Source organism: Hyalella azteca, unplaced genomic scaffold, assembly GCF_000764305.2.
Source record: "Hyalella azteca isolate HAZT.00-mixed unplaced genomic scaffold, Hazt_2.0.2 contig15573, whole genome shotgun sequence".
Lineage (NCBI taxonomy): Eukaryota > Metazoa > Arthropoda > Malacostraca > Amphipoda > Hyalellidae > Hyalella > Hyalella azteca.
The window spans coordinates 27,616-46,958 of NW_025945418.1; the positions used below are offsets into that span (position 1 = coordinate 27,616).

Sequence of the window (19,343 nt, forward strand, 5' to 3'; positions counted from 1 at the left end):
TCAGCGAGAGTTCTTTGGAGGCCAGCTTCCTGAGCCCCGCGATAGAAACAATCAAGAAGTTTAAGAAAACAACGCAGAAAGTGGATCCAGGAAACGCTGGCTTGCGGGATGTGAATTCCAATGAACTTCCACCCAACTAACAGAAAGGAAACCGAGACACAGACATGAGCTAAAAATCTAGAACCGATGCTCATCCTTTAGATTCCTTTGCGAAGACGCAGTTCGCTATTTCGGAATTCACAGATATCAAGTTCTTGTAACGAGTTGTAGTGTCTTGTATTCGACTTGCAGCACGTTTCTCATGAAACATGAACACGAATCACAATGTTTATTTCAACTTGACGATAGTGATATGTTTATTTCCGCCAAATTCTGCTAATTTTAAAAGATTAAAAGCATGAGATGAAATCATTTGCTCAAGAGAATGACAAGATGAAAGAAGAATTCACCTATTTCATGGATTTTGTGGCACTGCATTACAGACATCTAATTTTTGCTCTACAATAGCATAATAACCAGTCAATGACGGAAGACTGTGAACGAAATTGATCTCTGGAACATTATTGAACTTCCATTACATTAACAATTAGGGTCATAAGAGAAACATGATTATCGAAATTTACTCGATTATAATGAATTAACTAATTTATTAGAACAGGAAAAGTGCCTGTTAACTTTTAAATAATCTCTACGTCATCTTTAAACGACATGTTTCTGGGGCCGAGGTACTTTGTCGTTTATTCAACATTGTTTACACTGTAATTATTTAGTAATTGACACATAGAAACAAATAGAAGTGAATGCAAGCATAATGAATGCGATTTGCTTAATAAATCTACTATGAGATATATCGAGAAGTATGACGGTTAGATTCTTACTGCGGGAATAGGCAAGAGATGTAATGTCAGCTTTCAGATAAAATGACCACACAACTCTACGGAAATCAAAACCAGTATTCAACTTACAGCCCCTGTAAACTACGTACTATTGACATCACATGATCTTCGAGTGGAGTAAGAATAAAGAGGGCTCCATCCATCAAAAAGGCATTATACAACGACTAGAAACGTATATATGAACAATATTTCTATATATCTTATGAAATAAACGACCGAGCATTAGCTTAGTTGATTCTGCTATTACATTAATTGTTCTCCTCCTCGGAGTAGAGCCGACGCCGTTATGCGATAGTCCGCATAGTCTAACGCTTTTACTCCTGATTCCGAAAGTTCACGCCTTGATCCCAAGTGGCTGTCCAGGCAGCAATTGTAGGTTTAAGGCAATTGCCAATAAACATTTATGTCGCAGTTGCAGCCGCCGCCCCTTGAACAAGACACAAGCGGAGGTGCGCTCAGGATAATTCCCAGCAACTCCGTGTTGAAAACCAGCGGCAAAATTTACATAAGATGGAAGCCTACAAAATAAATTTATTTGACGGCAAGACTTGCTTAGGCCTCACCGCCGGCAGCCATTTTCTGCAGCCGGCATCTCGGCCGGTGAATATGATGAGGGAAATGCTGGGCTGCATATGTGATGAGGGAAATGCTGGGCTGCATATGTGATGAGGGAAATGCTGGTCTGTCGATTAGATGAGGGAAATTATGCGCGACCATGTTTATAAGAGGGATGTTCTGGGCTTAAAATGTAAAAAAAAATTAAATAGTAAATCAGATTCGAAAAATGTTAGGAAGGAAATGGTAATAGGGAAATACTGTTGGGGTAATAAATCAAGAAAGAATTTTAGAAAGTAATCAAATTTTCAAGCAGCTGAGATAGGAATTACGAACTGTTAGCACGGTAGTAAAAGAATCCTATGGAAACGAGAAGTACACTTTTGAGTAAAGCTACTGAAAAAAAAAAAACAGAAAAATCGACCAAGTGGATGTAGTAGCAAAAAATCGTACTCGTACGAGTACAGTTTCAAAGTATGATAGGATTGGTAACTCACTCACAGCGATAGAAATAGAATAGTTCGCGTTGTTAACGCGAGCGATACATTGAATAAAATCATCTCCAGGAATAAAAATAAATAAAAACTTTCAATTTATTCAGCTTGGGTGCGAAAATGGAATGATATATCACTTAGAAATTTCATATTCTACGATCTCAATATTGAGACATAGAGCTAAAATTGCACCACATTTATTTTCCGCCATGAAATTCGACTTAGCCAGCACAGCGAGTTTCCGCCATTAAACTCAATGAAACTTGACATAGCCAGCACAGCGAGTGTACACGCACAGCCATCTTGCACGACTCGACGTAATGGCACTCGACACAGGCACGCTTATATTGTCGTCATATGAGGCGTCCTTGCGGTTCAATGGAGTGGGACATCAAAGCCAGAAGTCTTCAAAGCAATTTTTGCAGCTCCACACACTCAAAACACCCTACGTAAACTAGTCAGGAGCAAATGCAATCGATAATACGAAGTGAAACTGTACAAGTGAGCCATCGACAACAGATATAATCGGAAATTCTTTCTTCCATTTTCCAGTAGATCGTCATCAGGATACAAAATGTCAGTAGTAACGACATGAAATAAAAAAAACTTTGAATTTACAATAAAATAAAAATTTAGCAAGTTTTTGCTTAAAATATTCCATGTATGCACTGGAGTTCAAAGTAATTTATCCCACAAGCGCCTGATACACATTCTCTAGGATCGACAGGGTACAATTTTTCCCGCGCCGAGACTACCTAGCCGCTACCTGCTCGCAGGCCACTAACTTAATTCCGACGCTTTTTCAGCACGAGACTTGGGCTCGCAATTTTGCATGATAGCCGTAGAGGGCTGGGCAGGAAAATGCTCGCCTGCAGCCTTCCTACCTGAGCCTATTGAAGCGCTCGGTACAGAAGTGCTGTGTGGCCCAGCTCAGTGATGGACCTTATTGGGTGGGGCTTACAGCGTATATAGTCAAGCCAACACCGTTTATTATTATTCATTTCAATTTTATTATTTTGCGTACATTTATGGGATTGAAATGCAATACAGAATTTGAAAAACTATTCCATAAAATTAATACATTTACCAACATATGTTGATGTAATACATAAAACAAATCTCGAAAACATGTAAAACGGTTGTAAATCGGTTATAAGGCCTCATTAGACAATTAAATGCTTAAAATATATTAAGAATACTGTAGAAGAAAAATATTTTGCTGGAGAGACGTCCGATGCGTGAGAAATCAATAATTTTAGTTTTGAACGCGCAAGAAAAGTCGGTTGGGAGTTTACTAGCGCTTCAACTATTGAGATATCACGCAATAAAAAAAGCAAGAAGTGTAGTATATCACACAAAAGCTCACAAATTTTCATCAATAAGAAGTTATTCATGATTTATTCAGTGTGTTGGTTTAAGACGTTATTTAGGTCTTAAACTACCAACACACTGGAGCCCACGGTGTAGCTGAGGAGACATAGAGACGAGCAGATTGAGATAAAAACGAAGACACTAAAGGACAAGATGTCACTTACGCTGCTCACCTGCCGCTTGCTTCAATTGGACAGAGCGAGGAACAAACATGGCCCAAGATCAAAGGCAAGAAAGCAGACATTCTCAATGATGATTAAATTTCAGAGCTCAGCAAGGACTATCAATCACGGCTGAGCAGCCACTGAGCTCCTAGGGATCGACAGGACTCGTTAAACGGAACCATGTGCGCCAATACATCAAACGATCAAGTTCATCGTGGTTTTTACCGACCGATGAAGTAAGTCATTGAACGGAAGTCGATGATCTCTTACCTTGCGCCTGATTTATTGCGGCAACGGATTTCGTGGATACGAATAAGAACGATCAGACAGAAAATCGAAAAAAAGTTTTGCGGAAGCAGCCAAGCAGAATTTTTTCCTGTCAAATTGCGATCGAGATGAATCGTAGGCCACATGTGATGCGCAATCAATCTTCCTTCCAAGATATTTCTCGAAGTTCATCACGCAAATATTTGTGACAAAATTAATGCAAGAAGGTACAGTCGGAATGTTCATGGGACAGGAATTTAATCAGTACACATCTGTCGTAATAATTAAGTTATAGCTCACTAAACACGTAATTGGCCGGGATTGTTCCAGTGCATCAATTTCGTGCAATGATAAGTTGAAAGCCGTAAAATTTGGAGAGAGGCGAGTTGCAAACACAAACAATCGGAAAATTCCTCTGTCAAATCGAAATAAAAATGTTTCACTAGAAACACAGCACCCAATACCCATCATTTTCTCCCTGATATCTTCGCTGCAAACAATTGGGATGAACTTTCAATTTGCATTTCAATGAAAAACTCCAGCAAACGTACAATAGCGGATTCCCAGTGATCAGCGCGATAGTGTTCTTATGATCTTGTCTACGTCGACACTGGACGTATATTTTGGAAGCTGGAAATTATCAGCAACATTTAAATTGCGGTCAAAATCAAGAAAAAGCATCAAAATTATCGATTAATTATAATTGCGCTCGTTTGTTACTCAAATCGAAAATTTAGTGATATTAGGATGACAACTCTAGCGATTTATAAATAAAATTGAAGTGGGAAAATCCTGGAAAACTGATTATTTACTATATCCTCTCATTTCATAACCTGACTGTGGACAGAGGGAGTTTTATAAGTCTTCGTACCGATCAGCTCCAGCCTGCGCATTACGAAGCCGGGCCAATACTTTAAAAAAAGTTAAGAGATCGTAAGTTCATCAGCCAATCATTGACGGCCTTTCAAGCAGAATTCATCAATCATAGACAAGAAAATAGAGCGTAAGTACTTACGTTTACTTAGCCAGTTTTGAAAGTATGGCCCCTGATCTCCAATCAATGACACAAATCGTCGGCCTCCTCCGCGGAGCGCCGCGGGTTCTGCTACCATGCAAGCAATTCACACGCAGCCGCCGCTGATGTTCACTACGCGTGCGTTCCCATCAGTCAAGCAGCGTAGGCTTTACTTAAGGTTATCCGAAAAGATGGACGAATTTTTAAGAATAATACCATGGAGAAATTGACCGGGAGTTAATAAGATCGAGTGAATTGGACGTCAAGCTTAGAGGCTATTTTCGAATACGTAGAACTTGACTACTAACAAATTTCGCAACAACTTCCACAGAACGTTACCCGGCAGAAATGTGTCATTCATTCGTAGCTCTTAATAGTTGAGTTTACGATTGAAAAATTCAATAGAAAAAAGAGAATTATTTGTACTGAACATGTAAACTTTCCTAATAACCGAATCACGAACTTCTTAGGACGGTAAAAGTTAAAGTAGCTGGAAACGGTCATCTTGTGAACTCCTTGTGACGAAAAATATATGTGGAAGCATTAATATAACCTGAATTTACGTGCGTAAAAACTTGTCAAGGACGCGTCGAGAGCGACGCTGAGACTCGCGCAAACACCAGCGACTGCAATATTAGAGTGCGACGTAAACACGCGAGGAGTTCAAGAGAGAGTGCACGGAGAGGGAGAGAGTGCACGGAGGGAGAGAGAGAGTGCACGGAGGGAGAGAATGCACGGAGGGAGAGAGAGTGCACGGAGGGAGAGAGAGTGCACGGAGGGAGAGAGTGCACGGAGGGAGAGTGTGCACGAAGGGAGAGAGAGAAAGAAGAGGGTAACATGGAGTGAGAATATAGAGGTGAGAAGAGAGTAATAGGAAGGCACGTAGTAACAGAAAAGATGGGAGTTGACGACGAAAAGAGGATGGCATGTAGTTGAAGCGAAAGGAACGCAGTTAAAGAAAGTAAACGGGAGGCGCAAAAGTGGGAGATTGAAAGTGAGAGATAAGAGGAGTGAGAGTAAGTAGATAAGAGGAGTGAGAGCTCAGTGAAATTGATTGGCATTGAGCCGATCGCCTGCGAGATTTCTGTCCATGTGACAGAAATGGAGTGGACGAACAGTGATCAAGGACGGTCAGAAGTTACAAAGACAAGAGAGAGAGAGATGAAGTGTCGCATGTCAATATATTTCTCTGTGCTAATGCTTTTGCAAAAATGCACCAGCCAAAACTTGATGGTAGAATAATAAACATTGAGGAAAGAGTGAAAAAAATTTAGGGTTTACGTGTTTTCAAAAAAATTCAATAGTACTTTAATAATTTTCTAAAATAATTACAAATTTGGACAAATAATGTTAAACAAAAACGTGGGCTCCAATAAATTTGAAAGGGCGATTGAATTTCATTTAAATTGTTACTATGCAAACTGGAGAAATTCGAAGTGTTCGGATTTAAAATAAGTTTACTGCAGCTCTAGATGGTCCCTACATAGTCCATGCCATGCAAAAGACCCCCAATACTCACCAGGTTGTTGCAAGATATCTTCTTCAGCGACCGTCAAGAAATGCCGCGCTTTGGACTCGCGGCCGCGTCTTTTGTCGTCTCCTCGCTGCGGCCCCGCAGTCTCATCGCTCGCAGCAACGACTTCCTCGAGGCCCTGAACCTGGGAGTCTATGATCTCGGTATTGATAGTTTCAGTATCGGACTTGTCTGAGTTACTGATCAGGAAATTCGTATTTTTTGGATTGGTAATACGAGCACTGGAAATGTTTTCACCTTCGCTCGAGTCTGTCACACGACTGTCCTTTATTTCAGACGTACTGTCATTATTGCCAACGACAAAATCGATGACAGCTTCATCAGCAACAATTCCGATAGAGTCTTCAGCTTCTTGGTTTACATCAGCAACATTGCTATATTCGGCGTCAACAGAAGGTTTTCTTTTTTCAACGTTAACAACGTCATCAGCTGTATTGTTCAGGTCTGTTGTCAGAGTAGTTGTATCGTCGCCATGGTTATTCGCATCAAGGGCCACTTGATGAGCGTCGTCTTCTTCGCCTTCCTCAAAACCAGAAGAAGCCATGTCAGGATCAGCGGTAAATGTTTTGTCTTTGACAATCAAGTGTTGAGCCGCAACGTTTATTGAAGGTTCGGGAGATACTTGCCCATGAGACGTCAAGTTGGGAGCCAAAGATTCTTCGCCGATAATCAAATCTGATTGCTTTCCGTCTGATGGTTGTTTTGGCGCGCCAGAAGACTCTGGTTTTTCAGACAAAGAGCTTTCACTTGTGGCCGACGTAGGTGACCCCAAAGACGATTTTTCTACCGCAAAGATCGAAGTGTCAGGGGAGGTTTCATCATCTATTTTGGTTACTCGCGTTGTAGACGGAAAGCTTCCCGCGGGCCCTAGTAGGGGCGACTGAGATGCGGTGGCTTCAACCAGTGAAGAAGAATGAGAATCTGATGGCTCAACTGCCGCCAGATTCTCAGAATTTCCTTCTGCATCGATGTTCGATTTGGAGATCACTTTCAAAATGGTGCCATCGGTCATCATTTGGTCGCTAGCTTCAGGGAAATCTTCTTTAGGGAAGGACGAAAATACTGTGGCTTGGTGGGCGTGATCAACAGAACGCACATCAGCAGCATAACAGGAGTCGACTGTTGCAAGAATGGCCACGACGGCAAACAGGAGATTGTATTTACCGCCGCAGATGACGAAGGGCGTGATGGCTGCGTGCATCGCCATCTTCCCTCTGCAACACGAAAGCATTTGGTTACTACTACTTCACTAGATATGGAATTAAAAATGTTCACTGAAGACACACAAAACCTGGATTGTATTCATGGTGGATAAAATAACTGACAACCTGCAAATTATTTCTTGTGAAACATCCAAGTCTTACAGAATCATCCTAACCGATCAAACTATAAAACAAAAACAGAATAATTCTGTACTTAGAATTAAATTAAATTCAAACTAAGAATTAAATTAAATAAATTTCTCGTAACAAAAATGATAATAAAGTTAAAAGAAAATCTGAACACATTTTTCTAGAGTAAAATGGCTTTCCAAAAGGCTTAAATTATCCTTCAAGCCAACAGTTCCAAATAGATTTTATTGTGTTTATCTTTGGCAACAAAGTCTACAAAATATTTAATAAGGTTTTAAACTCGCAATTCCAATAAGATTGTAGAAGTAATGTAAACATATTTCCTCGCTCAATTGCATGCATTTTCCAGTATAAACTTTTCGTATGCTGAAGTCAAAGGCGCTTCCTCACAGTACCGAGTCCAAATAATTTTCCAGCTTTTCCCCACCTGGGGAGGCCAGCGCGCGGAGACCTTAAACAAGTCGCTGTCTAACGTCACAAGCCTCATTAAGGTCACATACATTAAGGGCATATAATAAATTCCATCAAGCCCACATGCTAAAGTCAGAAATGGCTACAGGATTGTTTTTGCTTGTTTCCACTATCGTACTTTTTGACCGTGCTTCCTTCAGTCTAAAATTTTTTTTCTCCCCCTGTTCTCTTACAAATTCCATCGAGCACATATGTTAAAGAGAAAAATGGCTACAGGATTGTTTATTCTTGTCTCCACTATCGTACTTTTCGACCGTCCTTTCTTCAGTCCAAAAATTTTTTCTTCCCCTGATCTCTTACCCTTATAAGCTCTTCACTTCAAGTAGCCCTGACCGCATCATCGGCGTTTTCTTATGCACTAAATTGGTCTCCTCGAGGCTGTATTTCAGGAGCCTGTCCCTCATACTGAAATGTGTCCCCTATAAATCGGGGCGACGTCGGAAACGCGTTCCGCAAAAGTGGCTTCGAGCTTCCAATTTTCCGTTTCGTCTCCTGACAAGAATTACGGCATTCGTTTAGATCGCCCGCTCGTTGTAAAGACTGGCGCGAATTTCCTTTCAATTGTTGGTTCTATCACACACTGTTATTTAATTTGTCTTTTTAAACTAAGATTACTGGTCTAGCTGGTGAAAACTACTTCGGCCTTCACAATTAAAAGGCAAAGGCATTAAGTAACCTTTTGATTGAATTCATCATGAAAGAATTCATTGAGAATGTCAAGAAAAAACTACAATAAATTCATCGGTCAATTCGCCGATTTTTAAGCGTCCTTGCCAAACGAAAGTAAGCAAATCTAGACTTCTCGTCCTATTAGAACTTAGCTGCTCATTGCCCTAATGAGCCAAGTTTGACAGTTACGAAAATTGGCAAAATAAACTTTTGCTTTCTACGCAATCAAAAAATTCTTTCTATTTTATGTAAGTTAAGACTGAAAGTTACTGTTTAGAGAAACGTTCATCATCAAAAAACAAACGAATTTTTTCTTATGTGGTTTGCGAGGGCGATAAAAACTGGTGCGTTGCGGGGCCGATGAAAGCCATGAAGAATAGCGCTAATTAGGGCTGAGTGGCGCCCCAGACGGGGGGAGGGAGGGAGGGAGGGGGAAGTGGCAGGCGTCGACTGGGGATGGACCATTATTACTAATTAGTGTATTGATCATAAGTGAAATGAAGGTCGTTTGGCGCTGGTCATTGATCATGAGTGGCATGAGACATGCATATGCTGTAATTATCATTTCTGAACTTGAAGATGCAAAAAAGTCAAGCTTGCGGGTGTTGGAGCTGGAAATAACGGATTGAAAAGTCAGCCTCGTATGCAAAAGCCGACCTCGAAGAATGCACGTGCCGAACTCCACAGAAACAAGAACCAATAAAAAAATTGTTACAAACAAGAACCAAAAATTAAAATTGACGAATGCTGCAAATTAGGAAACTTTTAGGAAATGAAGCTACTGGATGCGGGTTATTGGGTTACAGGAGCTGAACTACGACTACTAATAAGAGTGGCTTGTAGCTAGTTGCTACAATCAACAATTATAAGAAAGAACAATTAGTGTCAGCCCCTATCAATCGATGTTTAGTAATAATATATAAATTCAAGATTTATTCGTAATAACTTGGGCGAATTTGGCCTATTAGCTCACGAAGTAATTTGCCAGCCGTTGAGCTCGTTTCAAGCCCCGTAGAGAGCGGGAAGCACACAAAATTAAAGGTGAGAAACACGGCTCGAATTATCGTCACAAAATAAGTTCCATTTGCGATGATGCAAGGCTACAGCCATAGTGCCAGACGTATTTTTCAGAGCCTAGTGGCTTTCCTCGTTGGAAGACGACGAATTTTGACGGCAATTATCGCGGGAAAATCTCAAGGGCAGTGCCCCGGTTGTCAAAGTTTAAGTCGCAACTTTGAGCGAGCGGCGAGGAATCTTTGCATAATTAATATCCCTCGCATCATTAAACTTTGCATTTTTATAGGACTTAAATAGACGTCAGACGGAGCAAAATTAACGCCTGCACTAACCCTGAAGATTTATTCGTGGGGCCCACGTGGATGAGCCATGAGGCTTGGTGAAAGGAGACGTCAAAAATGTACGGGATTAGATTATAAGGGGCAATTTCATAATGCATGCGAGGCAGGTAAAATAAAAACGTCAAAAATGTTTCGGGACTATATGATAAATTGTAATTTCATCATTCAGTCGAGGAGGATATTCGCAATATATTGGTTGAGATTATGAAAAGAAATTCTAACATTACGTTGCTGCAAATTTATCGTACCGGGACCATTTTCCGCCGCACAACGTACATTGAACTACATCTTCAAAAGGAACTTAGGAAGACGTCAAAAATGTACGGGATTAGATTATCAGGGCTAATTTCATAATGCATGCGAGGCAAGTGAAATAAAGTAGCCAAAAATAATTCAAGACTATATGATAAATTGCAATTTCATAATTCAGTCGAGGAGGGTAATCTCAATCTATTGATTGAGATTATGAAGGGCAATTCTAACATTACGTCACGGCAAATTATCGTAACCGGGACCATTTAATTTTACGCCGCACAACCTTGGATTGCAACTACAAAAGAAAGACGTCAAAAATCCTAGCGATAATAGATGAGATTATAAACCATCATTTCCTCATACAGTCGAGGAAGGTACCGAACAAGAAAATTCAACTTTGTACACAAGTAATGATAATTCAGCGCACCAGAACACGTAAATGGATTTAGTTTAGAGACATGCGGTTAATATCAAGCCTAATCGACCTTCATGAAGCTCACTGAGCAGCAGTAATTAATGAAATCCGGAACGAAGTTTAAAAGCGCAGTAATCCATGTGTACAAATTAGTCATTAATAACGTTATTCGTACGTTTCCTTTAATATTTGACGGTATGAAATTCGATAAACAATCACTAAAATATAACATAAATTGGTAGACGAAATATGAATTTGCGAAAGTAAAATGCACAGAAAATGCGCAGTTTCCCTGCTGCAGACCAAGCATAATAGCATATTTTACGGGTGCCATTTTAGGACAGCAATTAAATGGCAATATCGGGAGCGCGGTAAGCAATAAACGCCTCAAGCAAGTCCCTCGAAGCCGCCTAGGCAATACAGCAATGCTGCTAAATGGAGTGTAGCAATATACACGACACAGCAAAACAAATTCGTATAGACAACAGCAGGCTGTATATATAGGCCGTGTTACGTCTGCACGCAACGGTCTTGTATTATCATCTGCACATTAATAACTGCAATAGCACAAAAAGCATTACAGCAATATGAACAGTTAAGCATGCGGCTGCAATAATAATTTATCTGATATTGCGTTCAATTGCTGTTCGAGAAAAAATGCTATTACACGAAATAAATCAGAGTACTTCACTGCGATAAATAATTTAGAACGAAATGAGGTTTCATGAGCCACGATATTTGAGCGATGCAATAAACCCTTATGTGATCATCCCTCATGCGACTGAAGCAATGAGCGTCGATGCTTGCCATCATAAGTTGCTTTTGCACGCAGTCACCTAGCTCCTTTCCTCGATCCTATCCCCCTTAATAAATCCAAACAATTGCCGTAGAAATTTTCTTTGAAGGGAATGGTGTGTATCCAATGGAGATTTGCAATGAAGATTACTCGCAAGCTTGGCTCTACGTATTTCGTGATTCTCAGAGAACTATTTGCGATTTTTGGTAATTAAGAAGTAGATTGGTGTCGGTGCACAGACTGAACGGTAAAATAAATAATTAACAAAGAATAGAACACGGTATAAAGTGCAAGTTAGAATCTAGACTCGATGGCGTTCCATCCGGAAATATCGTGCTAAAGTACGTTAGGAATTTTGATTGAACACAGAAACGCGACTTTTCTTCAGATTGTGCATATTTCTGCCAAATAAAATGAGGTAAAGATTGCATTGCACAGCTGATATTTACAGACGGTTTCCTAATTGAGCGAGTAAACGGTACTCTTCAAATCAATCCAGGGATAAAAACATCAAGTATTAATAAACTAACCCTTTACGTTTTCTAATTTTTAATACAAAATTTCTTAAGGAGGAAACTGTTTCAAACAATTTATCCGAAGCAGTATATAAAGCCCCCGGACACAACGGTAAGATGGTCACCAAGACACTCGATACAAAGACGGAATTTAGCCGATGACTTTAATGGGACATCGAGCGCACGAACGGCCCCCGGACTGATCATTTGGACCGAGCAACTGCCCTGTATCCTGGCACGCGATTTGCAATGCAGAGCAATGCGCCGCGGAAGCTGTAGCCAAAGAACTGCATGAGGCGCGTCTGGCCGTAATTAAAGCATTGGATTATCGGAGAAATTCGGCAAGGGATTCATTGACAATGGATGAGAAAGAGGCGACATTTCCTTGCCAATGAGACAATGTAACGGTGGGACAAAAATTGTTAGTTGAAGGAGGAAAATAATTCTAGAAATGTGCGACAAAAAATAATATCACAATGCATATTACTATAAAACTAAGCAAATAGAAAAAGAATACAAAACTATCATCTGATGCTAAATGTTACAATTTCACACTATCAGTTCATATGCGCCAAGTGCTATAAAAAAACGACAACGGAAGATAAGCATGACCGGAGATAATTATCAAGATTTTTGACAATCAAGAATAATGAAATTTAATCCATTAAGAGATTCATAACTGAAAGTATTTCGTAAATAAACTAACAAATTACGCTGTACACAAAGTAGGAAAATTTAAGACAAAAAATAAACAACCAGAGATAAAAACTCAGTCAAAAATAGCAGACTTACCGCGAGTAAAAAAAAAAGACGGGGAAATATCAGTGGCACTGCAACATCGAAACCTTCTCAAAAGGGTTCGACATATTCTAGTATCAGCTCATGAGCCAGCTGTCATGCACGAATTAACAATAATATTTCTAATACTAACCTTTTAGTGATGAAGTCAAACAATAAATATCATGTAGCACAAACATACCGATTGCTTCACAGACAGCTCGAGTCAGCACCTAAAGAAGTGACTGTACCTAAGTATGTCGAGTCGACTCAAGAACGGAACGTTACTCTCACATTGTGATAATCCCCTTCTCTTTTAACTGACTGCATAATCGTGAAATTCAACTGAAGGTGATATAAAGTTCTCAAAAACCAATCATAAATTATTTCTATCTCTCGAAAGCTTTTACACTCACAGAGAAGAGACGACCTCATACTCTATCAGTTTGACTGGAATCATATTAAATGCTCCGTCACGAGACTCCAGGATCCTCAAAATCTGGGTTTAAATCTCATTCTTTCAAGCCATTAAAGACTATTTAGGAAACTGAAGCTAGCAAGAGGCTGTAATATATATCAAAACAAGCATTAGAAGCTGAGATACTGTAAGCACCAGCCGGGTATTTCACCCACTTGGCGGTATTGCCTAGCTCCACTGCACTCACATTGCCCCCTTACGAGCACCGCTATTGCCACTACAGCAACACGATTCCAGAGCAATTCAGCGGATGTCTCTCTAAAGCAATTCACTGGAGCGCTCGTGACCAATATCTCACATGAGCGGCCAATCACTTTATGCAGGGACCAAGGGCACTAAATATTTTCAAACGAATTTGCGCTTTAGACGGTGACATCTTTAAATGAATTTATATATTTGAAGGAGAACGCAGGCTTCAGGGATTAGGAATGTAAATACAGCGTTTGAATTAGATTATTCCTGAGTTTGAATCAGAAAGAAAGTGTTTTGACGGTGTGAAACTCACGTATAAATAGAAATGATACACTTCTACACGACCGGNAGTGAGTGACAGAGAGCGCATTTTCTCGTCGACGAAAACTTGAGGTCACGGACAGACAGACGGACAGACAGACAGACAGACAGACAGACGGACGGACATGGCGAGCACAATAGTGCATTTTTTCCATAAATGAGAAAATGCGCTAAAAATGAGAGAGTTTAACTTTCTGCTGGAGTTTCGATCGCATTCGTCCAGCAAAAGTGCTTCAAACATCCGATGGACACTTATTGCCATCGTCGCGTCTTTGCCTCAACGAGCAATCTAAGACGATCGCCATCAACTTGCTGGGTGATTTCTCACAACTCATCTAGTCAATGATTTATCTCTCATTCAGCAGCGTTAATTTAGAAGACTTCACATTTTTGTAATGCCATTATCAAGCAGATCAATTATTCCACATGTTTCAGCAACGAATTTCTCTTGATAGACATCAGCCTCGCACTAATTTTTACCGCACCAGCCTAACAACAGTCGGTCATGCACCAGGCAGGGAATAATTCATTATACAACAAAGTGTTCATCAGTCACGAGGCAATTCGCCACATGCCACAGAGATACGCCAGCAATGCCATGCGCGACAACGCGCCATCCGCCGTTGAGTGCCACAATATTGCGCCGCGCGCAGCACCCTCCCCATTGCATCTTCATGAAATAACTAGCAATTTGAATTTAATTTAATAAGAACTAAATAAATTCGACGGGCAACTACTGTACGCGACAGTGATAAACGCGAGTGCTCGATCGTTTATGCCTGTAATATACGTGATGATAAAATTGAAGTTGTTCAAGAAAATAAACGCAATTTAGTCTATATTTACAAACGAACATGACTGCTTGTAGCTGAACTTCAATGATTTCAATTTTTAAAAATTTTTCATTTTTTGGAATAAAAAATTAGTTGTTTACAATTATCTACATAGTATGTCGATTGAGGCTTTAACAATAATTTAAAAAAAAAACGACTATAATGAACGTGAAGCAAATACTATCTAGAGTAGTACAATAGAAATTTGATTCTGAAACTTACATATAGTTTTAAAATCTTACTTTGCCTCTAAAAGCATTAAGTTAAATTAGGTAAGTAAATATTGATATATTTTTTGAGATTCCTAAAATAATATCAAACGTTGCAACATTAATCTGTGGGGGCTGCTGCGCTCATTTCCTGCAATTTAAAGTTAGCCTCAATTTTCGGGCTAACCGAAGTTCACTTTAGCAGGGCGCTGTTTTTCAGGGAACGATGGTGTAATAATTTAGCGAGAGGCTGAGTACAGAACACGGAAGCCGGCCACATCTTTAGCAGTAACTTAGTTGGCAATAGATGACATCGTCAAGGCGCGCCTCGCTCTAAACGCCAAGTGCTGCATGGATACATAGGCCTTTATATGCTCTTATATATGCTACTTTTGTAGAAAAATCGTACAAGTTCTATACCATTTTTAATTATAGAGAATTATAATTAATTATAATTATTAATTATAATTACAGAAGTTATTACATATAGTCTCCCTATTATAGGTCCGACGATGTCCATCTTCACTTGAGATTGAGGGTTAAAATATTTAATCTAATTAATCTAATTATATCCTTATAATGTTGCGCGCATGGTGATATTCGCTTGTTATGAGGCAAAGTTGACGATCATTAGCTTCATCGGGATTATTACCTCAAACATTGCATCTGTGCTGACCTCGTGTTTAAACCGTATCATTAGTCATGTAAAATCTTGCTTTCTTTAACTTAATTTGAGTTTGTGCGAATGTGTTTTCATTTTGTTTTGATCATTATAATTTCATTTTCGGGCCTCTGTGCTCGTACGTTTAGGTCTTTATTATACTGGCTTCACGACTGTGGTTGAACTTCACGACTGTGGTTGTGGGTTTTTGTTGCTCCATGAACCTTTTGTGCTTAAATTTATTTAACTTTTAGACTTAGAGCTTGGCTTTAACTTAACTTTAACTTTAGACTTTAACTTTAACTATGCCTATATTTGACACCAGTAGGTATGAACGAACACATCTTGTACTATTTTCACTTTTTCTCTTCTTGTAGTTCTCAACGAGAACACTTGTCTAGGGTTCCTCAACGGAAACAAATAGGTCAGTTATTTTGATTATTTCGAAAGTGCTATTATTTTTCGTATTTTATTTGGGCATACTAATGAAATGCATTGAATTACACCTCGAATTCGTTATTAATAGGTTTAAACTGTTTATCTATCTCATGCTGATAAGAATACACCCAACGACCTCTAGTTTCAAATGGGTCTCAACCCTACTGCTTCTGTTTGTTTGACCTGCTGCTGATTTGCTCCCTAATTGTTACGTTCTGTTAATTCTACTATTTTCATTAAAAATTAGTTTGATGATAAGCAAATAATGAGAGACAGAATCTGGATAATAAATCCAGACAGCCGAACATACGCGTAAAATCGAACTTAACGAATATTCCTGTCGTGACTAGCACAATTATCAAGTTATTTGGATGGATGCTTGGGTAATATGGTGAAAATTGGAGACAAAGACGTTCAAACCTGTAACAGTGACTCATTTCTTTGAATTTAAATATTGTGATCTTTAAATCCTAATTTTCGAACCAATACCAATATCTGCGTATTTTAATACAGCGAGTTCCACGTCATGAGTATCGTTTTCCACTGGCTTGTTCTGTGAACCATTTCATTTTGAGAAAAATTCCATTATGAGAACCACTTCTTTTTTAGAACCACTTCTTATTGAAAACCAGTTCATTTTAAGAACCAGTTCATTTTGAGAACCAATTCATTTTAAGAACCACTTTATTTCGAGAATCATTTCATTTTGAGAACCAGATCATTTTGAGAACCAATTCATTTAGAAACCAGTTCATTTTGAGAACCAATTCATTTTGAGAACCAATTCATTTTGAGAACCAGTTCATTTTGAGAACCAATTTATTTTGAGAACCAATTTATTTTGAGAACCAATTCATTTTGAAAACCACTTCATTTTGAGAACCACTTCGATAAAAGTTTCAACGGTTTCATTGTTCTTTAATTTCCAATTGTACCGAAATTCAATATGAGCCCAATGTAGGAGATTTCTCTGGAGAAGCCAAGCGTATGGAACTTCCATGCCAAAACTAAAGTGCAGATGGAGTATTCATGGCCCAAATAATGATAAAAATATACGCTCCTACCACATTTTTACAATTGAGCTCCTAAGCTCAATNCCGCTATATTGAGCGTCGCAGCGGCAGGAAGCGGATAACTTTTAATTGGATAGATCAAGTTAAGCGCAAATGTTCTTACTGGCAAGCAATTAAACCGAGAGGGTTAATGACTTAGAAGGTTAACGAGGGTGACAGCTTGGCGATACCAGGGTCTGTGTCTCAGGATCATGACGCAATACGAGGGGAACTTGGTAATCTAAGGTAATCTACTTGCATTGCGCGGAGCGAGACAGCAAACGGTGACAATTTTGTATGATCCTTATAGTGAGGATCTTGGCTTTGGGTAATAATTTTAAACAGCAAAGATGATCGAAGAAAAAATGTTCAGTCATAATTCTTCGACATTAATTTATGCGAAAAAAATCATACGAAAGGAGCTGCTGGTGATCGAGTGAGGTACTATATGAATTGAATCAGAACGATTCATCAGCAGTAATGCACTAACATCCAGTTTGATAATTAGCTAAAACCCGACCTCATCTATTTATCTCTTAATTCTTTAACTAAAAAGCAGAACATTGTCATACGCATGCTTGGCGGACGAGAATTCAAATTAAAAATGCTCCACACAGCTGAATATGACTGAAGCTACCTACCACAATTGTAACTTGATTTTAACATGCAAAATAGCCAAAACCCACATTATTTTAGCTAAAAATTTATTTAGAGAAAATAATGCCGATTTTAAGTAAATACGCTATGTATAATTATTATACTTGGACGCCCGCAACGCAATGAATAAATATAGCAACAAGTCGTTCAGAGCCTAAATAAGCGGACTCTGGGGGCTGATTCCCGAGCGCAATCTTCGTGCATACTGAAATTATTCATTTCAGTAGAACTATTTCGAAAACAAGCGACTTTTTATAGAATCAACAAATCGGCGCGAACAATCATAATTTAATTCTACATTTTAATGTGGTAGATAATACGATCTGAAAACAAATCAAGTGGAATATCTACGTTAATTTTGTCCAACTACTTAAAATCTTATTGGACGAGTGCCTGAAGTTCATGTGTCATGGTCGTTTGAATAAGGGCATATTAGTAGATTATTTTCAGTTATACAACCAAACTTCGCAAAGCTTTGTGCATAGGCCCGGCAATTTGCAGATGACATCATCGTCACATTATATAAACTAGCATTGGAAGTAAATGAAAACAAATTTTGTTCTTACAATTTGAAAGTTACTCAATCAATGAAAATTTAGTAAATTAATTAAATTGAAACTCTGAGAATAAAACCACGACGTTATGTTTGCTACGCGATATTAAGGGTTTGTTTAACACAAAAAATTACTTAATATAATCATTTATTTTAACTTGAAATTGTCCATGCAAATAATCAATTCATTACACGTATTTTGTTTACAGTCACTAATGAATTCGTTAACTCAACGCAAGTTTTAATATCCCTTAATGTATTTTTCAATAAATCTACACGATCAAAGAGCCATCTGATGAGGTCATTTGATCTCCATTTACGAGAAAACAATTGATTATTTTTGAGCTTCAAGGCAAGTAAATTTCCATTATTGTGTGCCACGGTACACCATTAACGTGCTAAATTATCATCAGTTAATATTTATAATAGATGAATGTTATTTTAATAACGCGACGCGAAGTTTTGTCGGCATCAGCGAAGGCCAGCAACTGAGAAGCATGGCGAGCAATAACGTTACGAGGACACACGAATATACGGACGGGCTTCCTCTATTGGGGAAGTCAGACAAGATCTGTGGAGCATTCAGGCTCATTAGGCCGTATCTTGGATACAGCCTGACAACGGGGCGTAATGACCTCAGGCATGAAGGCGATGAACGCTCTTGCTGACACCTTCGCAAAACGCGCCTAGATCGTCCGTAATTAATTATATCCAAGGCGCCATGATGGGAAAATTATTCTGAGACTTGAGTCAAATTACGAAGTGTATGGTGTTAAAGCCACATGAAAATTCCAGCATATCTTAAAACCATTTGTACGCATTGTCCTCCTAAGGTCGATATCAAAAGCGTTGCGAAATTCACCAACAATATACACTCCAGGGCTTGCGGCCGAGCTATACACGTCAAGCCACGTCGTCGCGACAGTCAAGCAAATTCTAGAGTGCAGCAGTCACCAAAGAAGCATTGGTGAATCAACCAAAAGCTTAACTATTGAGTACCTATAGTGAATCATTTGAATCAGTTAAAGCTCAAAACTTTTCAAAA

The 19,343-nt window shown here is 39.1% G+C and overlaps 1 protein-coding gene across 1 annotated transcript in view; it reads right to left on the bottom strand.

The window, feature by feature from the left end:
- The window catches only part of LOC108666631, a gene marked incomplete at its 3' end in the record, with an annotated part of 32,799 nt that extends 24,276 nt beyond the window's left edge, over nt 1-8,523 (bottom strand). The window contains exons 1-2 of the mRNA XM_047884552.1: nt 8,453-8,523; nt 6,282-7,510 (exon numbers count right to left, since the gene is read on the bottom strand). Of these exons, the coding sequence (XP_047740508.1) occupies nt 6,282-7,510; nt 8,453-8,523 (1,300 nt within the window). The remainder of the gene's footprint in view (nt 1-6,281; nt 7,511-8,452) is intronic.
- Between the last annotated feature and the right edge of the window lie 10,820 nt (nt 8,524-19,343).